The following is an 18,482-nucleotide window of genomic DNA, read 5'->3' on the forward strand; positions in this document are numbered from 1 at the left end:
CGGGATGGGTCTTGGCAGGCAGAAACGCTCATTTCATGGCGTATCACAGCTGGACCAGCGGGATTCCTGCCCAAGGTTGTTGTTGTTGTTGCTGTTGTTGTTGGTGTGTATGGTTCGGCTCGACACGGCTCGACACACCAACCTCTGTCACACCCATTCACTCTGCCAAAGAGGAGAGAGGCCGCGCCTGAGAGGTTCCGTAGGCTTCGTCTCTCTTCTGTGTCTCCGAATTCTGTAGAACCAAAGAGACATGAAAAAGGAAAGCGACTTTCGGGATTCACCCAACGATTGTAGCGCCAAGCTGAGATAACAGTCGGGTAGTCGCAGAGCCAATGCTTTGACTTGATGAGTTATGCACATACTTATGCAGCTAGGGGCTACCCAGGCCTGATAACATGGCCCGACGTTCACGTACAACGGGCTGTGTCAAGACCTCTGCATGGCCAGGAACCGCCCCGAAACCCCTCCCGTAGCCAACATCTTCAGGGCGTCGAGCTTGTGGCCAAACAGCTCATACGACCAGAGCGAGGCCCCGAGCAGCTCCCCATACCACTCTTGTCTTGCGGCAGGGCTCATCCAAGCCAGCGCCGCGGTAAAGGTTTGAGAGTCGGAACTCTCAGTGGCTTCGGCTGGTTGCCAGCCCCCCAAGTCGCTACTCACTTTGACCGCGGCGGGGATTCCTCCTTGTTGTGAAGGCACCGTCATGCTGAGTTGCCAAAGAACACAAGAGGCGTCTGTTAGGTTGAACCGTTGCAAGAGCATCAGAGGGGAGGGAGAGCAACACACCGAGTAAAGACGCCGTAGGCATGCTCGAAGAGCTGACGCTCGAGCGCGCCTGGTGGGAGATTGAACCAGATCAACTCGAGACACTCTACGCGATCGAGCCCTGTTGAACCCTCGTGGTCTCGGGCTATCGGGAAAGATTGGTACGTTAATGGTGATGATATGTGAGGTGACGATGCGACAAAGTCGTCCAGCATCCGACGAGAGTCGTGTGAGACTGCTCTTTGCGCATGTTGGCTACCCCAGACTAGGTACTCATAAGGTAGAATAAATCAGCTGAATGCACGTATAAACATATTCACTGCAACTAGTTGCACGTTGTTCTAACCTGGCAGTATGGCGAATTTAGTGTCGTCCTCGACATCACGAGCCCAAAAGGCCTTGACAAAACCTGGCAGTGCGCCTACATCGTTCTTGATCTGGTTGTATATGCGAGGGCCGTGAGTCCGGACGGAATGCCGCTTCAGCTGCATCCAAGCAATGTCCACGAGGTAATGACCCCAAGGTGCCTGTCTGCTCCGCCATTCTGGAATCACGGACATGCTGCCCTCGTGCAGCTCGCCTTGGGATGTAAAATAGCCCTGCGGTAGCGGGAACAGCCGCGTCCTTGCCCTTGCGTCGCTGATGCTGCGATCGAGGACGTGACGGGCATGTTCCCTGAGGTTGAAGAGGTCAGCGCTGCATTGGCGTGGGAAATCACCTTGAAGAATAGAGACCAAGCTGGTGAGCAGTGCGGGTGATTGTTGCGGTAGATCGTGAGATTCTTGTGGTTGGACTCGGTTGATGAGCTGAACCGATTTTCTCAAGATGCTGGGCGGCTCGTTTCCGCGAGAGGACGGCAGCAGCGAAGTTTGTAGGCTGTCACAGAGATGCTCGGCACGATGGATGTCATGGTTAATTCCATCCCAGGCGAGGAATGCGGTAAAAGTGGCCGAGACATTCGCAGCAGCAGCTTCCGCTGGAGATGGATCGGCGAATGTCGAGGCGTTATTCTCAAGCCGCATGACATGAGAGTGTAAAAGGCCGTTGTCACCATCACCATCCGTCAGTGAAGTGACGAGAGCGTTCCATTTCTCCTCAAAGGCCAAACGGCGCTCATGCGACGACGCTTCTTGGGCGCTGAAGGTGACTGATGCAACATCGATTATTGCGTTGGTTCGCACTGCTTCACCAAGTTCCAGAGCGCCTGGAATTCTTCCTGCAAATTTCGCACAGCGGTTGGAAACGTCCGACGCAAGCAGCGCTACCAGCGGAGTGAAGCCGAGAGAGTGCTGAAACTTGTGCCAGGCGACGACGCTGTCCCAGTAAATCAAGCAGAAGAAACTGGCTTCTGCATCTACACCTACATCTACTCTTAATCCCCATTCGATACCGCGACAGCCGGTGATGGAGCTGATGTAGCGCAACGTGGCGTCCAAGAGCCTCCGAGGCGGCCTGGAATCATCGCGAAGGTCGACGCCGGGCTTGAGCGAGAACTCGATGATTGCTGAGGATCGGCGTTTGCGCGCTTGAATCCGCATCCGCAATTTCTTCAGCGCGGCTTTTTCGCCAGAGCACGCCATTGACAGCTGGGCCGAAGCGTGGCGTGGCGATGCGTCGCGCTTCTCGTTGAAGTCGAAGCTGCGTCTCGCGGGCTTGTCGCATCGCCTCCTCGTGAGCCTCGCTGTTTGACATGGCGATGGCGATTTGTGGTGGTGGTTCCATTTGGTGATAATATCACAACCAACAATATTTTACAGAGATTTTCTTCAAGACGTTCAAGGGATTCCCCCGCCCGCTATAACAAAAGGCACCCAAAAAAGAGAGCCAACGTTTGCATCCTTCTTGGGATCTATTCGGCAAAATGTGAGTGAACCACTGGCCGCTCTTTTTTTCTCGACGACATCATCATTCGCTCCGACGCTCTTGTGGCTCTTGTGGCGCCAACTATGCTGAGAAAGCAGAGATTCTTAAGACATTTCATCTTACTCTGATGGAGTCTTGTATACTGAACAAGACTCCACGCAGCCGGAATATTCACCGCGCCAACGCAGGACGCCAGTCTCACGTCGGGATTGCCTCTTCGGCCAGCCGCTCCAAGAGGTCAACCCACCTCTCATGGGCGGGCCGCGCTCGTTTGCGACGGTTGTTGTGGGATAAACTTCCTATAATCATCACGAAAGGTCTATATTTAAGATGATTGGTAACCAATTACGTCGGTGAGTCGTTCTAGGATCAAGGCTCTGACCGACGGGTTGCTGCCTTTACCATGCTGGGGGGTATTTGTCTTCATCCTGGGCGTTTTCGAAGCAGCAGCAGCAACTTTTCCATCCAAGCTTAAAACAAGGACCATTTCTGCCAGGATCGGGCGGCCTAATCGTATTTGCCGTCGGGCATGTTTTGCTTGGGAAAATAAGCACAGCCAGACAACACCAGCCCGAATTGCCTTGGAGGTTGATGGAGAAAACAAAACTTCAACCAAAAACTTTTACGCGGCCACGCCGAAAGGACCGAAGAGTCTATTATAGAGTCTCCACGATGATGATGGGAATTTCGAGATGAGCTGCTGGCGTCTTGGCCGTACACAAAGTTATAAAAGAGACGGCATGGACTCTTGAGACACATCTAGAGCTTCATCAGTATCTCAAAAAGACAGCATGGCTGGATTCGCAACATCACGCCTGCTGGCCCTACTGACGCTGGCCACAGCCACCGCGGGCCAGATCGCGTCCTCTGGAGCGACCGTCAAGCTTGGCCAACTCAGCTACTTTATCAATCCCTACAAAGCCGGAAGCATTCCTCGATCCTCTCTCAGTGCGATCAGCGACATACCGAGCGCCTTCGGGTTCACCCCAGTCACAGTCGTGGCCACAGCCACCAACCCCTCGAACCTAAACGCGGTCTTGACAAACTGGACGAGCATCGACGACGTCTTCCAGGACGGTTTTGCTCAAGCCGTCTTTGTTGCGGGTCAGAAAAGCAGCACCACGCAGAACCTACTCGGCACAAATGCAGTGGTAGCGCCGCTTGATGCCTCCGACTTGCCCTCTGGGCCCTACTTTGTCGACTCGGCAGGCTCGGCATACAGAGCTTACCGCTTGTACGATGACTTTGTCGGTGCCTTTGCCGAGTCGCTTCTGCAGAAGCCGGATGGATCTTTCGAGACGCTCTCGGCCAAGATCAGCTCCTCGGCCACGATGAGCATCGGTGTGCCGTCGAGACTGTACTTCACACGAACCAAGGAAAAGCCGTTGGCTGGAGTTCGCATCGGAGTAAAGGATCTCTTCGACCTCAACGGCGTAAAAAAGTCCAACGGCAACCGGGCATGGTACCACTTGTACCCAGAGGCTGAGAAGACGGCTCCCGCAATCCAGAACCTCATCGATGCCGGTGCTGTCGTCGTCGGCCAGCAGATACCGGCACAATTTGCGCAGGGTGGCACTGCCACGGCGGATTGGATCGACTACCACGCACCGTTCAATCCCCGAGGAGATGGTTATAACGACGCTGGAGGTAGCTCGACAGGCGGTGGCGCATCCATCGCCGCATACGAATGGCTTGACTTGGCCGTTGGAACAGACACTGGTGGAAGCATTCGCGGCCCTGCAGCTGACGGCGGAGCCTTTGGCAACCGGCCAAGCTGGGGAAGCGTGTCCTCGGACGGTTGCATGCCCCTATCTCCGACGATGGACACCATTGGATTCATCACTAGGGATCCCGCGCTCTGGGACGCGGCTCAGGCAGCGTTGTATCAGAGCAAGTATACCTCCTACGCCGGTGACAAGGCGATGAAGTGGCCGAGAAAGATTTACAACATTGGCGGCTGGCCGGACCCAGCCGATCCTACACCACTTGACCATCTGACGCAGATTGTTGTCGACATTAGAGACAAGATTGTCAAGTTGACTGGCTCAGAGCTCCACGTGACTGAGATTGCAGACGAATGGGCCAAGACGAGGCCCAAGGCTGCCCAGGATGCCAGTATCAACGAGGTCCTCGATCGTGTGTACACCACCAAGGTAGAGAAGGACGTTGTGCGGCTTGTCCGCGAACCATTTTATGCCGACTACAGCGGTAAGTCAAGAAACACGGCTCGTGCTCCTCCATTGTAAAGGATACGACTCTGACGCATTCACACCAGCAAAACACGACGGTGCTCTGCCCGCTGTCGATCCGGCCAACACCAACCGATGGGGCTTTGCCGACCAGACGCCCGACTCGGAACTCGCCGCCGCCGAGACCAACAGAACCATGTTCCGGGACTGGCTGCAGTCAGAGTTGCTGACGCCAGACGACGAGACATGCTCATCGGCCATCATCATCTACGCGACAGTGCTCGCCGATGCCGTGCCGCGCAACGTCTACCTGAGCCCGCCCAAGGTGAACCCCAAGTTCGCCCTGTCTCGCATTGCGCCGTTTGCAGAAGTTCCAGACTTTGCGATTCCGGTGGGGGAGTTTGAAGTGAACAGCACCATTACGAATCACACGCAGAAGCTGCCTTTGGGGCTGGGCATCTTGGCGGCCAAAGGTTGCGATGGAGTGCTGACGAGGTTGGCGCAGGATATGGTGAAGAGCGGCATCATTGGGACTTACAAGGCTGGTGGGACGATGGAGGGCGGAGAGGTGCTGTTTAAGTGAAGAGGACAGACACATTGGCACAAGTGAATCAAGAAGAGCAAAGAGGCTATACTGAGTAATACTTGATCTAGAAATGCTAATTCATGTACTGATTTGATAACCACCTCAGTTAGAGTTGAGTTGCGGCTGAACCACCAACAGACCTGGCTATAATTCACATCGACATCTTCCAGGACCAATCTATGACTGCGATTCGTCGTGTCACTGAGTCGTGAATTCAATTGGAGCGGCCGACTTGTGCAAATTGAGCATTCAACAAGTCAAGAGCCATGTCGAACAAACATTTTTCGTCGTTGAGCGGGGCGTTTCTTCCAAACATTTTGTGCACTGCCAAACAAACTTGGTTCATAGGCATCAATACATCTCCGCTATTCCAACAAGCCGCCTTTGAGCTCAACCGGTGTTTCGCCGGCCCGGTTAGCTCAATCGGTAGAGCGTGAGACTCTTACGAGGCACACGATCTAATGTCGCGATATCTCCACATCTCAAGGTTGCGGGTTCGACCCCCGCATTGGGCTTTTCCTATAACAAGCACCTGGTTGAGAGTTCAAGGCGGCTTCTTTTTTTGTGGCTGAATTTTTCGTCGAATCTTTTGTTATTCCCCTTCTTTTTTTTTCCTGGTGTGTGTGCGTGTGTGTGTGTGTCTACTATGAACATGATGTGATGTGGCCTTGGACTACTTACTTACTCCGTACTTGGTGTTTACTCGTCCTCCATGCTCAGACGACATTAGTTGCGTGGTGCAAGCATCATCACATACATCATCATCATTCATCATTTCCTCTTCCATGACACGAAAGAGTCTCGTCGCAGCCACTTCCTGAATTTTGAATGTCTCGAGCCAATATCCCACCATCTGGTGGTGACAGCGCCTGGTGCCCCCTCAAGCCAGCCGGAAAACTGCGATGCGAGATTGTGCAGTAAGCCTGCGACAGCTAATGCCCTTTCCCACTCCTCTCTCGTGCAAATGTTGAGACGCCCTCCACGCCGGATCAAGGCTGGGGAGCCTACGGAACGGCCGTGGCAGGTGTTGTACCTTTGGTTGCTCTTCACCCAGCAGTCGAGCGGCGTCAGATCCCTCGAAGTCAGCGTATTGGGGTCGGCGCCTTTGTCCAAGAGATAGTCGGTAAGTCGATCGTCAGTAGGTATGTGAAGCGCCTGGATAACCCCCCCTTGTCCGTGAGAAAACATCAGTTCAACAAAGTGACTGCTGGTAATACCCAAGCCGGCAAAGTCCGCCTTGAGCTCGACATTGGCCCCTGGCTCGAAGAAAGCGGCCATCACCCTCTGGAAGAATTCCATGGATATGGCGGTCTTGGTGGTCCATGGATCCATGTGATGTATCTGATCCATCAGGATGAGCAACCCAATGTAACTTGCATGGAGCTGCAGCCCTTGAGCCACTATGGCTTGAAGAAAATCTACAGCGCTGTCTGTATCGAATATTTCCCGCTCAATCATGTGCAAGAGAATGTGAAAGATGAGCACTGCTTCCGTCTCCTTCTCGTGCTTGAGGGCGTCTTGCAGATGTAACTTGAGCTCGCAGGCCAGCGCCACTTCCAGTGTAGTGTAGGGCACAGCCGTACTATGATCTGGAAAAGCCTTGTTCTTCTGCCACACAGTCCATTTGGCGCCCGTAAAGGAGAAATACGCGCTGTTTCCTGTTGTCGACTCTGCTTCCCGTGCGTAGTTTGAGAATATCTCGCCCACCGGTATCGAGATGCGGCCGTTGGAGTAGGATGCGTTCCGTACAGCTTCGTATCTTGAAAGTATTGTATAGCCGTTTTCCTTTACGATTCGGTATCGTTCCCCAAGTACAACGCGCTTGAATTCGGGAAGCTGGACAAACTCGACCAGAGTTTGATGCAACAGCTGAAGTTGATCATTCTCAACACCACCCAGGCCGCCCGAATGTGCCCTACGACGCTCTTGGATCCCAACAGTTTCAATCAGGCCACCTGTATATGTCCTAAGATGTTCATAACTGTGGAGTCGTGCGTCGCTCTTGTCGATTTCCAACATCTGCGGGTAAATATCATTGACGTTTTGAACATTGGCACATAAAAGGATAATCGACATCTCCTTGAGATAGATTGGTCTTGCCGACTTGCTGACAGCCTCGAGTAAGCAAAATGCCTCCCAGCGATATGATCGTGGTATTCTTTCAATGATGGTCTTGTAGTACTGCTCCAAATCTGTGGGCAGCGACTTGAGGATATCCATGAGCGCAAAATGAAGATGCACACTACCAACGCCGGAACTAGTCAATCCAGCAGCGTTGTCCAAGAGATCGTTCAGCACCAGTTTAACCCATAGGAAGACACCTCTCGCCTGGTTGACAATCTCCTCGACCAATTGTAACATCTCTGCTGAACCTGGATTTTCGGGGCGTATGGTATGTAAACAAAGCTCCCGGATGTCATTTTCAGTGAATTCGTGAATCTGAATGCTGGGGCTGCGTCCGAAAGCGTCAATAAATAGCTGCCAGGGTCGACTAGAGAAAAGGATCTTCAGTCTAGTGCGGCTACTTTCATTTGAAGTTATATCCTTGATCCATTGAGAGATGAATTCTGGTGGGCCGTCATGTTCGTCCAGAGCATCGATAAAAATGCAAAGATCCAAGTCAACCAGCTGCTGATCAGTGATGAGACTGATTGCACGGTTGAGATGTTCTAGACTCCAGTCGGCTGTTCCAATACGATTCCGTTGTGTTTTTCGAACCGTGAATCTGTTCAGAATCTCCTTTATCATATCATCAAGCTTTCTCTTGTTAACCACATCCCAATTATTGGATCTTCGAGCCACCAAATCATCTCTAAAGTTCGACAGCTGCGTGTTTATGTCGATGGCCTCAAGCCAATTTTCGACTAGAGAGATGAATTCTGGGCTTTCGGCCCATGGCTTCTTAACCTTGGAGAGAGTATCCTTCACAATTTGGAATCGTCTGCGCCGGCTGTTCTTGTACCTACTTTGTTCCTCTAACAAATCATCTCGAAGGGGGTAGACGTGATATAGAAGGTCTTCATCGCTGTACATGGCACCGGTGGATAGCATTGGTTCGATAACCATCGTACGAAAGGCCTTGAGAGGTATCTCACAGCATAAAACTTTGTCAAGTTGCCCCAAGATCTCGGTATTTGGAGTAACTTTGCAGAATACGATCAAAGCTTCCAGATCATGAGAAAGGCTTCCAAGATTGTTTGCACCAACAGCAGCCTGGTATGTCTGCACAAGGTGCGGTTGGATAGCCAGGAATGACTGCGGGGCTTGTTCGAGGACTTGACTCAAGATTCCGCGATGAAGACCTTCGAGAGACTTTTGGATCGCGGTGCCGCGATGGTGGAAGAAGAATGTTGCGCGGACAAAATTCGCACTGCGACGCCATGTGCGTAGATAATCCGCCGTGAGCGGGTTGTTGTGAAGGTATTTCATGAATGTTGATTTGCCAGACGCTGGCTTGCCGGATATCCAAAACAGCTTCTCACCATTTTGCAACCAGCTAGTCAAGCCGACGGATGATCTCTCAAAAGCCCAGGAGAAAGAATGGCCAGCCGCTACATCAACCTGCTCCAGTCGGGTGTCACGTTCTGGGGCGTCAATTGCCTGTATGATGGCTACATGTACAGCATACAATTAGCATTCTCTACATATAGAATAAGAGTACATGCATATACTTACAACGAAAGTCCCAGAAATCCGGGTCCACAGAAGGGTCGACATGATTGACAAAGGTCTGGGCTGATGGGCTATCAATATGGAAGGCTGTCATCTTTCCAATGGATGGCCGGCTTGTTTCCTCATCAGCCCCCGTGATAACATCCTCGAGCATTTCTTGAAGCTTATAAGCAATACGATCAATAAGCTCGCTTCCTGGAGAGAACTTGACCATGTCTGAGTGGTTGGCGTTGATTTGTATGGTCGAGCCCGGTTCGAAGTTGCAGCGTTGGCTTGTTGCAGAGCTAGGAGAGACGAAAATAGTCCCAGGTCCAGCTCTCTTGTACTTTCCATCGACTGTCTACAGCTTGACTTAGCATGACAATGTCAAAATCCACACACCTGCCGTTTCACGGAAATGAAAGATGATGGAGACATACTATTACTGTTGGCGTTGTCTCCGTCTCGTACGCCCAGAGCAGTTTCATCTTTTGAAGATGAGAGATGCCCGAGAACTGCTCTTCTAGTACCCTGACAAAGGGTGATTCGTCCGAAATTTCTTTAACGAGAGCATCTTTGTTTGGCTGACCTTGTAGCATGACCTGTAGATCCGAGACGTCCAATCCTTGACTTGGAACTCCAAAAAAGATGGCCCCTCGAGTGCGATTAAGGATCAACTCATCCCTCACACTGCTGTCGGCCAACATGCGCAACGCTTCCTTCAAAACTATGCCTCCAAGGCTATGAGCGAAAAAGAGAAGCTTTCTAGGGTCGGTTCCAGCCCATCCTCCTTGTTGAAGGGTGTGAATAAGGCTCAGTGCAATATCTGGCACTGTTTGAAACGACTTACTTCCAGCCAACTTGGTGTCGTATCCATACAAGATGAACTTGACTTTCGGAACAAGATGCGGAAGGGCGTCCCGAATCCACATAAACGACTTGTTCTTGCCATGTGGCTGCCATGAGCCCATGGGGTGACTCGCAAGGCCCGACATCACGATGCAGCTATAGGGCGTTTGTGTTAGTTGGACTGCTGCATAATAATGAAAGATTGTTGCATTCAAAAGCTCCTTACTCATAGTGATGTTCGTGTTCTGCGACATCGTTGAGAGGCGATAGCCCGATGAAGGTATCATCAAGGAGAAGCGGTGCAAGCCAAGTAGGATCCCGTAGTGGCCATTCACCTGCGTCTGGATCCCTGCTGACAATGTCTGGAAGCTTCTTAAAGGACAGAGTCGCCGTCTTGGTGCGTGTAATGACCCATCTTTCACAGCTGAGAGCCAGCGAAGCCACGCCGACGTCTCCTTGATCGCCGTTGGTAATGAACCTGCTGAGAAGAAGGGCTACTCCAAGTCGATCCAGGTGCTCAGGAATACCCCGCAGGCGGTAGACTTTGTTCTCAGCAGAAGACATTTCTTCTGCCAGCAAGACGCGTGCCTCTTCCTCGTCTCTGACTCTGGCCAGGCACCGATCACTTGGTTCGCCGAGGTGGTGCCCAACGGCTTCAGATTAGTTTCGGCTGCAGACTGCGTACATGTCTGAAGCGACATAGCCTGGACGGGGCTGAATACATGTACATGCATGGAAGGATCAGGCAGCGCTTAATGTGCATCTCCCACTGGCCACACAACCCCTGTCATCCATGTTGCCCAACAGCCACCGAATCAACACAGTTAATACATCAGATGTAGCAAATCACAGTGCTGAATTGACTTCTTCAAGGCTCCAGTGTCTTTTCAGTTTCTTAAAGTTCTTTACAACCGTGTTGATGTCTACATCTCAGACCAAGAGTTCCAGTCTCTAAGCTAGACATTTTGACAGTCCTCACCGGTACACCAATAAGAAAAGGCGTGGGTTACACTCAGTTCAGTCTCTTCTTATCTTGATAGATATTACACACTCAATCCACAGGCCTTCCATTATCGCTGGCCTTTATGGAATTGCTTGACGCTTTCTTGCCTTGAGCGTGAATCTGCAGTGAGTTGGGCTTGATATCGCACCCTATAGATATGTTGTTAGCCAGATGAGCCGTTTTCTGCTCTGCTCTGCCCTGCTTACCTCGCACATAGTAGGCATGCGGTCGTCACACACGCCCCATTCCAGTTCGCTAAACAGCTCATATAGGACAACCCTGAGCTGCATCAGTACAAACGAGACTCCTAGACAGGTCCTCGACCGCGACGAAAAAGGAATAAAAACGGCTTTTGCCTGCTGTGCCCGGAACATGGCATTGATGCTGTCAATGTCCTCTCCCCATCTGCTTGGCCGGAATGTAAGGGCATCAGAGCCCCAAACCCGCGCATCGGTTTGCACTGCATATGAATTCCATCCAATCCATGTACCGGCAGGAAGGTTGATGTCACCCCCTAGAAGAATCTGCTGGGCTGTATAGCGATTCGTGAGAGAGGACAAGGGCGTGTAGAGACGCAAAGCCTCTAGTGTAACTGAGAGAAGAACAAGAAGCCTGTCCAAGTCTTCTAGAGTATATGTGGTTGGCACCGAGGAAGTCAACTCGGTGTGTAGTGTGGATTGGATGTTGGGATTTATTGCCAACGCCGCAATAGCAGACAAGAGGACTGCTTCAACATTCTCAAAAGCGGCAATCAACAGCTGTTTCATGTTGGAGAGATGATGAAATTCTGAAATAGCTCCGTGTCTTCTAGCAGAGTTCAGGCGATCCTTGACGGTGTTACTATCAGCGTTAGACTCATTGTCTGGGCTCAACCTGGCAATGCCGAGGACAACTTCTTCAAGCTCCTTGACTAAAACAAGTGCTCGACGATTCGATGGAAAAAACCATGGGAACTTTTGCAGGAATGGGAAGGGCATTGTATTCCCCCCCATGAAGCCCTTCTTTCGGGCTGTCACAAACCGAGTCAACCGACTCTCGATATCAGGTGCACTCTCCAAATTGATGCCCATAAAGTATTTGAAGTAAATGGAGAGTGCCCAATGCTGCACGTGTTCATCAATATTGATGCCGACTGTGCCGTCTCTGTCTTGCGTCTCGCAGTCTCGCCACAACATGGCACGTAGCCCTGAAGATTTCTGCCTCATATACGCAATGTCAAACTGCCGTTTAATCCCCGGTTGCAGAATATTTCTCTGCTGCTTCCACAGCTGACCACTTGAGTCAATGATGTTTTGGCCAAATAGTTTACCCAGAGGACCCCATGGAACTTTCATGTACGAGCCACCCTTGAGGAACGTTGCGTCGTCACGGAACATCTGCATTAGATACTCGGGCTTTGTGATGTGCACGCTCCATCTTCCAATGTGCCAAATAACAACTGCTCCGTGTTTTTCTGCTAGGTCTCACACATGTTTATTGTAGAAATCGACTCTTGAGGTCCCATAGTAGGTGGCATAAATTGTGATCCAGATCGGAATTCTGGGAATATTTCTGGGTAGCTTGTATGGGTAGATGGAGGCATATACAAACAGCAGAAGAAAACCGAGAGCAAGGATATAAGGAGCCATGGCAGGCATTGAGAGGCAAGATCTCAATTATATGTAGAGGCAAGGATTGGATGGTGGTAAACTCAACTACAAGATAAGGCAAGGTGATTACTTATACTGCTAATTCGTCGGGTCGCTAAGCATACATGCTACAATCAGTCGTACATGAGCCTTCTTCACGTTTTAGTGACGGGTACATATTCTTTCATGTTGATCATGCTTGTTTCAATGAAGGGTAACACAGCGGCCAAGTCATATCGGAGTACACATGCCATGATACTGGGAGGTCGGATGGACTGGATAGTCCGACGGCAGTCCAGATGTGCGATTCTCCCATCCGCTGAGAGCAAGGCATGGGCGTCTTTGTGTCGGTCTGAGTAATACATCTTTCGTATAAGGCAGTGCTACATGCTATAGCCGTAGTGCAACGGCTACATCCGATCATTGATGTCACTCGGGATGGCGACGTGCCGAATGACGATGGTATCGCGACGAGCCGAAGCACGACAGCATGTGGAGAGAATCAATCGTTGCAACCTAGGAACGTTTCCCATAGGGCAAAGCCTACGATAATGATTGAGACACGACATAGTACTGAAGTTTGTTGAGACCCGAATCGTAGCGAAGATTTCGTGGATAGATTGCGCTGGGTGCGAGAGTCTATTGAGACTGGCAAGTATCTTGCAGCCATGTGAGTCGTTTCAAGCATCCCGTAGCCTATGAAGTGACACGGAGTTGACTTGTGCACCAGGCCTTACAAAGGGGATATCATTAGTGTGAGTTCAAACTGAAGAAGTCGGTTACAACAAAATGGGAAGCAGGTTGTTTTAAAGAGTGTATCTGCATGGCGCGGTCTGAGAGGATTCAACATCCGCACTGTTTGCATATCGGGCAATTCCGATGGACCATATATATAAACATATAGATTAATCAAGTGTGAGGTCTATCATTCTCGTCGTAAATGGTGCTCGGAGTCGCCATCACCTCCTTAACCATGCTCTTCCATGCTTTCATGATACCTCAAACGTGGTGGTACGGTTGGGCCCGTGAATGTCGACACGGATATCTTCCCCGGTATGTCATTGCCATGCTCAGCATGGAGCTCAATTACTTCTGAATCCTATGCTTTGGTAGCGATGATGCGCGCTCCTCCCAATTCACGGCTGGAGAACAAATCGTCGACTGTATCGTAGAATAATGTAAGCGGCGCCCCAGTCGTCCCCTTTTGTCGGTTAATGAGCGCCCGTTGGTGAACAAACTCAGTCCACTCCTCCGACACGTCTTCAAACTGAACGTCATGGAAGCCGGCATTTGTCAGATCGCGTATATACTGGTCCCGGCTCGGCAGGTAAGGGCAAGAGAGGACGTCGTGTAATTTGTCTCCGGCGTCTTTACTGAATGTTGTCTCGGCAAAGAAATCCTCAATGTAGATTTTCCCTCCCGGCTTGAGCGTGCTGACTGCTTTTTGGAACAATGTATCCCTGTCGGGGATGTGCAGAATGCATAGAAACGAGACAATGTAGTCGACGGGGGCATCTATTGTGAGTTTTGTAAAGTCGGCGTTGACTGAGCGAACGCCTTCGGAGAGGCCATTTCTTTGGGTGATTTTCTCGGCAAGCTGGTGAATCTCAGGCTGCAGCTCGATGCCCGTGACATCAACGCCGTAATGCTTGTGCAGATAGCGGCCCGTGGCACTGAAGCCCGAGCCAATGTCGACGACGGTTTGTCCCTGTTGCATTCCTAACGTTTGGCCTGCATGTTCCAAGGCAGCATTGCCCAAGTAGTGCATGCAATCGAAATCTGCCGTGTCGTCGAGGTCCCACGTGGGTTTGCCTTCCAGCGTATCCAGACGTCGGTTGGCTCTCTCCAAGTTATACAAGGCCATGTCGCCAACAGGCTTGTTGCCATTGCTGTTGTCGCCCATTCTGTATATATCCGGGAAGTCCGCTCTAACAATAGGAGATGTATCTAAAGTGTCTTCACGGTAAGATTTGGGTCACTATGGCTGGGCTGGGCTCTCGTGGGTAGGTAGTCTTACACGATCTGTAATGTCGATACCCACGGTCTCTTGGTAGCTCCGCGATCGTAGTAGAAGGAAATAACGGTAAATAGATGAATTGAAACAGCAAACAAAAAAAATTGGTGGTTTTAAGCAAAGCAAACAATATGGTGTCGTGGAATATTGATTAAAGTACGTTGGTGATGAAGGCAAGCTTAGGTATATGTAGGTAGGTGGCTAGGAAAAATTGAAGGATTAAGGATAGATGAATTAAACAGGCCCCTCTTTCAGGTCGTTATCTATCACCTGGGCATTAATGCAGATCCATGCCAAATCTTATATAGAAGTCGGTGAGTTTAGCCCAAAGTATAAATCAAGGCGTAGTATTAAAACAGAGCTCGAATGTCTACCTACACGCAGACAGGACAGGACAGGACACCCGGTTTTGCGCTGTCAGATCCACACGGGGATGCAAGGGGGACGGACCCAGAAGTGCCGAAAAGATGCAGCTAAATGGATCCCGGCTTTATTAGCTGAGCCATGTACGAGTACGGTGTACTGGGGCTTCAGTATCGGTACATTGCGTCGGAATCACCGGGATGTCATTGATATGGTGGCTCTCATGTACGGGTTCTCATCATACAGTGATAAAGTTGGACCAACGTATTAGGTATGTGATGCGCCAAGCTTGGGAAATCGGAAGAGGCCATTGGCAGTGGCTTCTCCCTGTCACACATGCCAGCCGAAAAGATGCAGCATTCCCTGTCCAGCCAGGCATGTGATGAAAGGAATAGGCCCAGGCAGCGGTATTCGTCGGTGTCGGTGAGAGGCAGGGTTGTCCATGACAACTCACTCGGCAGCGTTGTCTTTTTTTTTCCACCTGTCTTCTGGAGCAGAGATTCACTAGTAGTACTAAGTACTAGTATATGAGATCTGGCTTACTGGACGCTTACTTCCTTGGAGAAGTGGGTGTGAGGGCCAGGTAGGGCCACCGAGGATATCCGGAGGATAGACAACAAACGGAAACAATCGATTGGCCTCACTACGTATGGGCTGTACGTGTGATAACTGAGCAGATAAGCTACATATCGAGGTAGTAGTTAGAATAGCCTCGTGACATGTAAGCTACCTTTTCAAGAGGCATGTCTTACGTTTCACTCGATGCACGGCAAGGTACCTATGCAAGCTTCCAGTGACTGGGGACTTGGGCTGCAGTGATATACCTACTCGTAGATGATTACTACCTACATATAAGGTATGTAGGTACATGTATTCACAATTATAGAAAGAAGGAGGAACAAAAAAAAGAAAATACCCAAAAAGGCAACTGTATTATACCAAAATAAAGAGGGAGAAAAAAAAGAACCACCTTGATCTTTAGCCAGGTGCTTGTTATAGGAAAAGCCCAATGCGGGGGTCGAACCCGCAACCTTGAGATATCGCGACATCAGAACGTGCGCCTCGTAAGAGTCTCACGCTCTACCGATTGAGCTAACCGGGCCGGTGATTAAGCGACCTGGCCAGTGCTCCAAGGTGGTTGCTGCTTGTTGGATTCTGATCAATGCTATCTCATTTATACATCATTTCGCCAGCTTCATGGCATCCTTGCACAATGACTCAACAGCGCTGCACTGCTTTTAGCCATGTGTGAAATCACCTGCCAGTACCGCCGAGTATTAATCGCATTCAGCTCAATCTGCACAGGATGCCCAGGGGGAAACTTGACATGACTTTTGCAACAGCCGTGGTGAACGGACGAAACCTTTTAGACTCGAAAGGAACAGAAATGGCTCTAAACAGCCAACGCCATATAACCTCTACCACTCAAAAAGGGTTACGATGAGAAAACCAACTCTACTAGAGGAGATGCAGGCATAAACTGCGAGGCCTGAAGCTACCTACGTATGGGAGACTGCCATCTCATTACCCTCAAACTACGCCGCTGCACCCAACCCTGTCGGGATAACGACCATGCTCTCAGGAATCTTGAAGCTCTGGGCGCGCGTCTCTCCTCTCTCTTCCTTTGGACTACGCTGCTGCACCCAGCCCTGCCAGGATGACGACCATGCCCTCGGAAGGTCCCGGTAGCCTCAGACCCAACGTCTCTGCTTTGTCCCCTCGTTCGAGTTTCGTCCATCTAATTTATAAAGAAAAGGCCTTTACCGAATCAAGCGAGGTTTGCTTGTATCGTCCAGCTCCCAGAGCTTGGGTTGGTTGGCCCTCCTCGTGGATCTCGTATTCAAACCGCTAGCAGGGCGGAGGGGCCTTGCTCGTGGAGAAGCTGGAGAAGAAGACGTCCGTCTTGGGCGTTTGTGCTGCCTGCCCTTTGCTTCGTCGTCGACTTTGGCCTCCGTCGTTGCCATGCTCTCATCTGGTGCCTGCTGTGCAGGAGGGGAGACGTGGGGCGTCGGAGCAGATTCTGGAGTCTCTGTTCTTCGGCGCTTTTGTCGGCGTTCCTCATCGCCATCATCATCATCCTCGTCGTCGGGTTTGGATCTCTTCCTAGGCACCTTCTCAGCCACAGCTTGCTCAGATGCTATGCTCAGATTCTCCTCTTCCTCATCCGTTGATGTATCTTCCGACGAACTGCCGTAGGTGATAAAATCCGGCTGTATAGATTCAGGCCTGTTGAGCTTCCACCCCTTCGCCGCCGTATACCTCCTCCAACGCAGACGCGGCGGGAACAAGTCGTCATCTGGCCGTGTTGCGTTACCTGTGCCAGCTGCATTGCCTTCTTCAGCTGCATCATCGAGTCTCCGCCGCTTCTTAGCTGGTGACTCTCCTGCACGTTGCGTGCTTGGAATTGGCTGGCTCGAGGGAAACCAATTGCAATCATCGGGTTCGTCATCTGGCTCTACTGCGTCATCTGTGCCGGCCGCGTTGCCTTCTTCAGCCGCGTCGGTGAACCTCACCCGCTTCTTTGGCCGGTTTTCGTTTTCTGTATGCTGCTGCCGTTTGCCATCCAGACTTTGTCGGGGCGAATGGCGTAGATGTTCTTCTGTCGTTGTAGAAGAGGAAGGGGAGTTTTCATGTTGAGAATTGGGGATTTCTTTCGTCACTGCTTCACTTGGCGCTTCGGACACATCTAGATCAGAAGGTTCAGACGGCGTCCTATAAATCTCCCCAATATCATTCTCGTCCAAATGCTGTGTCCCACAGCCTATCTCGTCGTCCGAGAGATATCCATTAGGCCACCACTCAATATGAACCTCGTCCGCTTCGAAACCAAATGCTACTCCATCCAAGATCTGCAGCATGCTCTTCAAGCTGCCGGTTGTGCAGAAATCAACTGCCAGGTGGCGAGTAGCGTTGGTGACAAAGGACTGGTTTTCTTTCCAAGCATGTCGCTTGAGCCCGCGGTACCATTTTCTTCCTTTGGCCTGCCGCCGCCTGATGATCCGCCGAAAACGTTTCTCAAAGTCATTTCTATCGCTGGAAAGCTTGGCTAGTTTGATTGCCGTCCTGAAGTACGATTCCGTGTCGAGGACGGGTATTTGTACTGTATTGAATCGCCCCCAGTACTCTTCCCATAGGAACTTGGGAGAGCGAATATCTTTTGGGGCAGTGTGCATCCATTCCAAAGCCTTCGCGCGAGTCTTTATCGGCGCCCTGGGTAAGCCCATGACGAGTATAGGGCGGGCGGACGCTGAATCTGAATCGGTCGGTTCGCGGTTGTGATGGTGATGGTGATGGTGACGCGGGGGTTCGCAGTCGCGGCCGCGCAATGAGCATCAACAGCGGCTCAATCTGCTATGGAAGGATAAAACATCCGCCAAGCACCAGGCAGAATCGTGCCCAATGCGTGCGTTTTATCTTAGTGCTGCATCTTGTTCTGATTTAGGAAGACGGTCAAAGCAAAAGTACAAATGGCCGTGATTCACGACGGGTACTTGGTCTAGCAGACAGTGCGCGTCAGATTAGAGGTACCGATCGATAAAACCAACTCGGGAGACGGGCCGTCAGCCGCATT

At 51.0% G+C, this 18,482-nt stretch overlaps 6 protein-coding genes across 6 annotated transcripts; 1 reads left to right on the forward strand and 5 right to left on the reverse strand.

The window, feature by feature from the left end:
- Window positions 1-426: 426 nt before the first annotated feature.
- Window positions 427-2,487, reverse strand: Triagg1_3679 (uncharacterized protein; the record flags this gene model as incomplete). The annotated part of the gene is made up of 4 exons (XM_062897998.1): window positions 427-706; window positions 787-1,030; window positions 1,112-2,403; window positions 2,456-2,487. 4 exons carry the CDS (start codon window positions 2,485-2,487, stop codon window positions 427-429), a joined length of 1,848 nt encoding a protein of 615 aa, XP_062757182.1.
- Window positions 2,488-3,419: 932 nt separating this feature from the next.
- Triagg1_3680 (uncharacterized protein) lies at window positions 3,420-5,400 on the forward strand (the record flags this gene model as incomplete). The annotated part of the gene is made up of 2 exons (XM_062897999.1): window positions 3,420-4,836; window positions 4,904-5,400. The coding sequence occupies 2 exons, from the start codon at window positions 3,420-3,422 to the stop codon at window positions 5,398-5,400; spliced, it is 1,914 nt and encodes a 637-aa protein (XP_062757183.1).
- A 774-nt stretch (window positions 5,401-6,174) lies between these two features.
- On the reverse strand, window positions 6,175-10,467 carry Triagg1_3681 (uncharacterized protein; the record flags this gene model as incomplete). The annotated part of the gene is made up of 4 exons (XM_062898000.1): window positions 6,175-9,014; window positions 9,079-9,415; window positions 9,495-10,059; window positions 10,130-10,467. 4 exons carry the CDS (start codon window positions 10,465-10,467, stop codon window positions 6,175-6,177), a joined length of 4,080 nt encoding a protein of 1,359 aa, XP_062757184.1.
- A 519-nt stretch (window positions 10,468-10,986) lies between these two features.
- Window positions 10,987-12,288, reverse strand: Triagg1_3682 (uncharacterized protein; the record flags this gene model as incomplete). The annotated part of the gene is made up of 2 exons (XM_062898001.1): window positions 10,987-11,055; window positions 11,113-12,288. 2 exons carry the CDS (start codon window positions 12,286-12,288, stop codon window positions 10,987-10,989), a joined length of 1,245 nt encoding a protein of 414 aa, XP_062757185.1.
- Window positions 12,289-13,633: 1,345 nt separating this feature from the next.
- Window positions 13,634-14,437, reverse strand: Triagg1_3683 (uncharacterized protein; the record flags this gene model as incomplete). Its single annotated transcript, XM_062898002.1, has 1 exon — window positions 13,634-14,437. The coding sequence occupies one exon, from the start codon at window positions 14,435-14,437 to the stop codon at window positions 13,634-13,636; it is 804 nt and encodes a 267-aa protein (XP_062757186.1).
- Window positions 14,438-16,671: 2,234 nt separating this feature from the next.
- Window positions 16,672-18,135, reverse strand: Triagg1_3684 (uncharacterized protein; the record flags this gene model as incomplete). Its single annotated transcript, XM_062898003.1, has 1 exon — window positions 16,672-18,135. One exon carries the CDS (start codon window positions 18,133-18,135, stop codon window positions 16,672-16,674), a length of 1,464 nt encoding a protein of 487 aa, XP_062757187.1.
- Between the last annotated feature and the right edge of the window lie 347 nt (window positions 18,136-18,482).

Source organism: Trichoderma aggressivum (genome assembly GCF_033847375.1).
Source record: "Trichoderma aggressivum f. europaeum strain CBS 100526 chromosome Unknown scaffold_011, whole genome shotgun sequence".
Lineage (NCBI taxonomy): Eukaryota > Fungi > Ascomycota > Sordariomycetes > Hypocreales > Hypocreaceae > Trichoderma > Trichoderma aggressivum.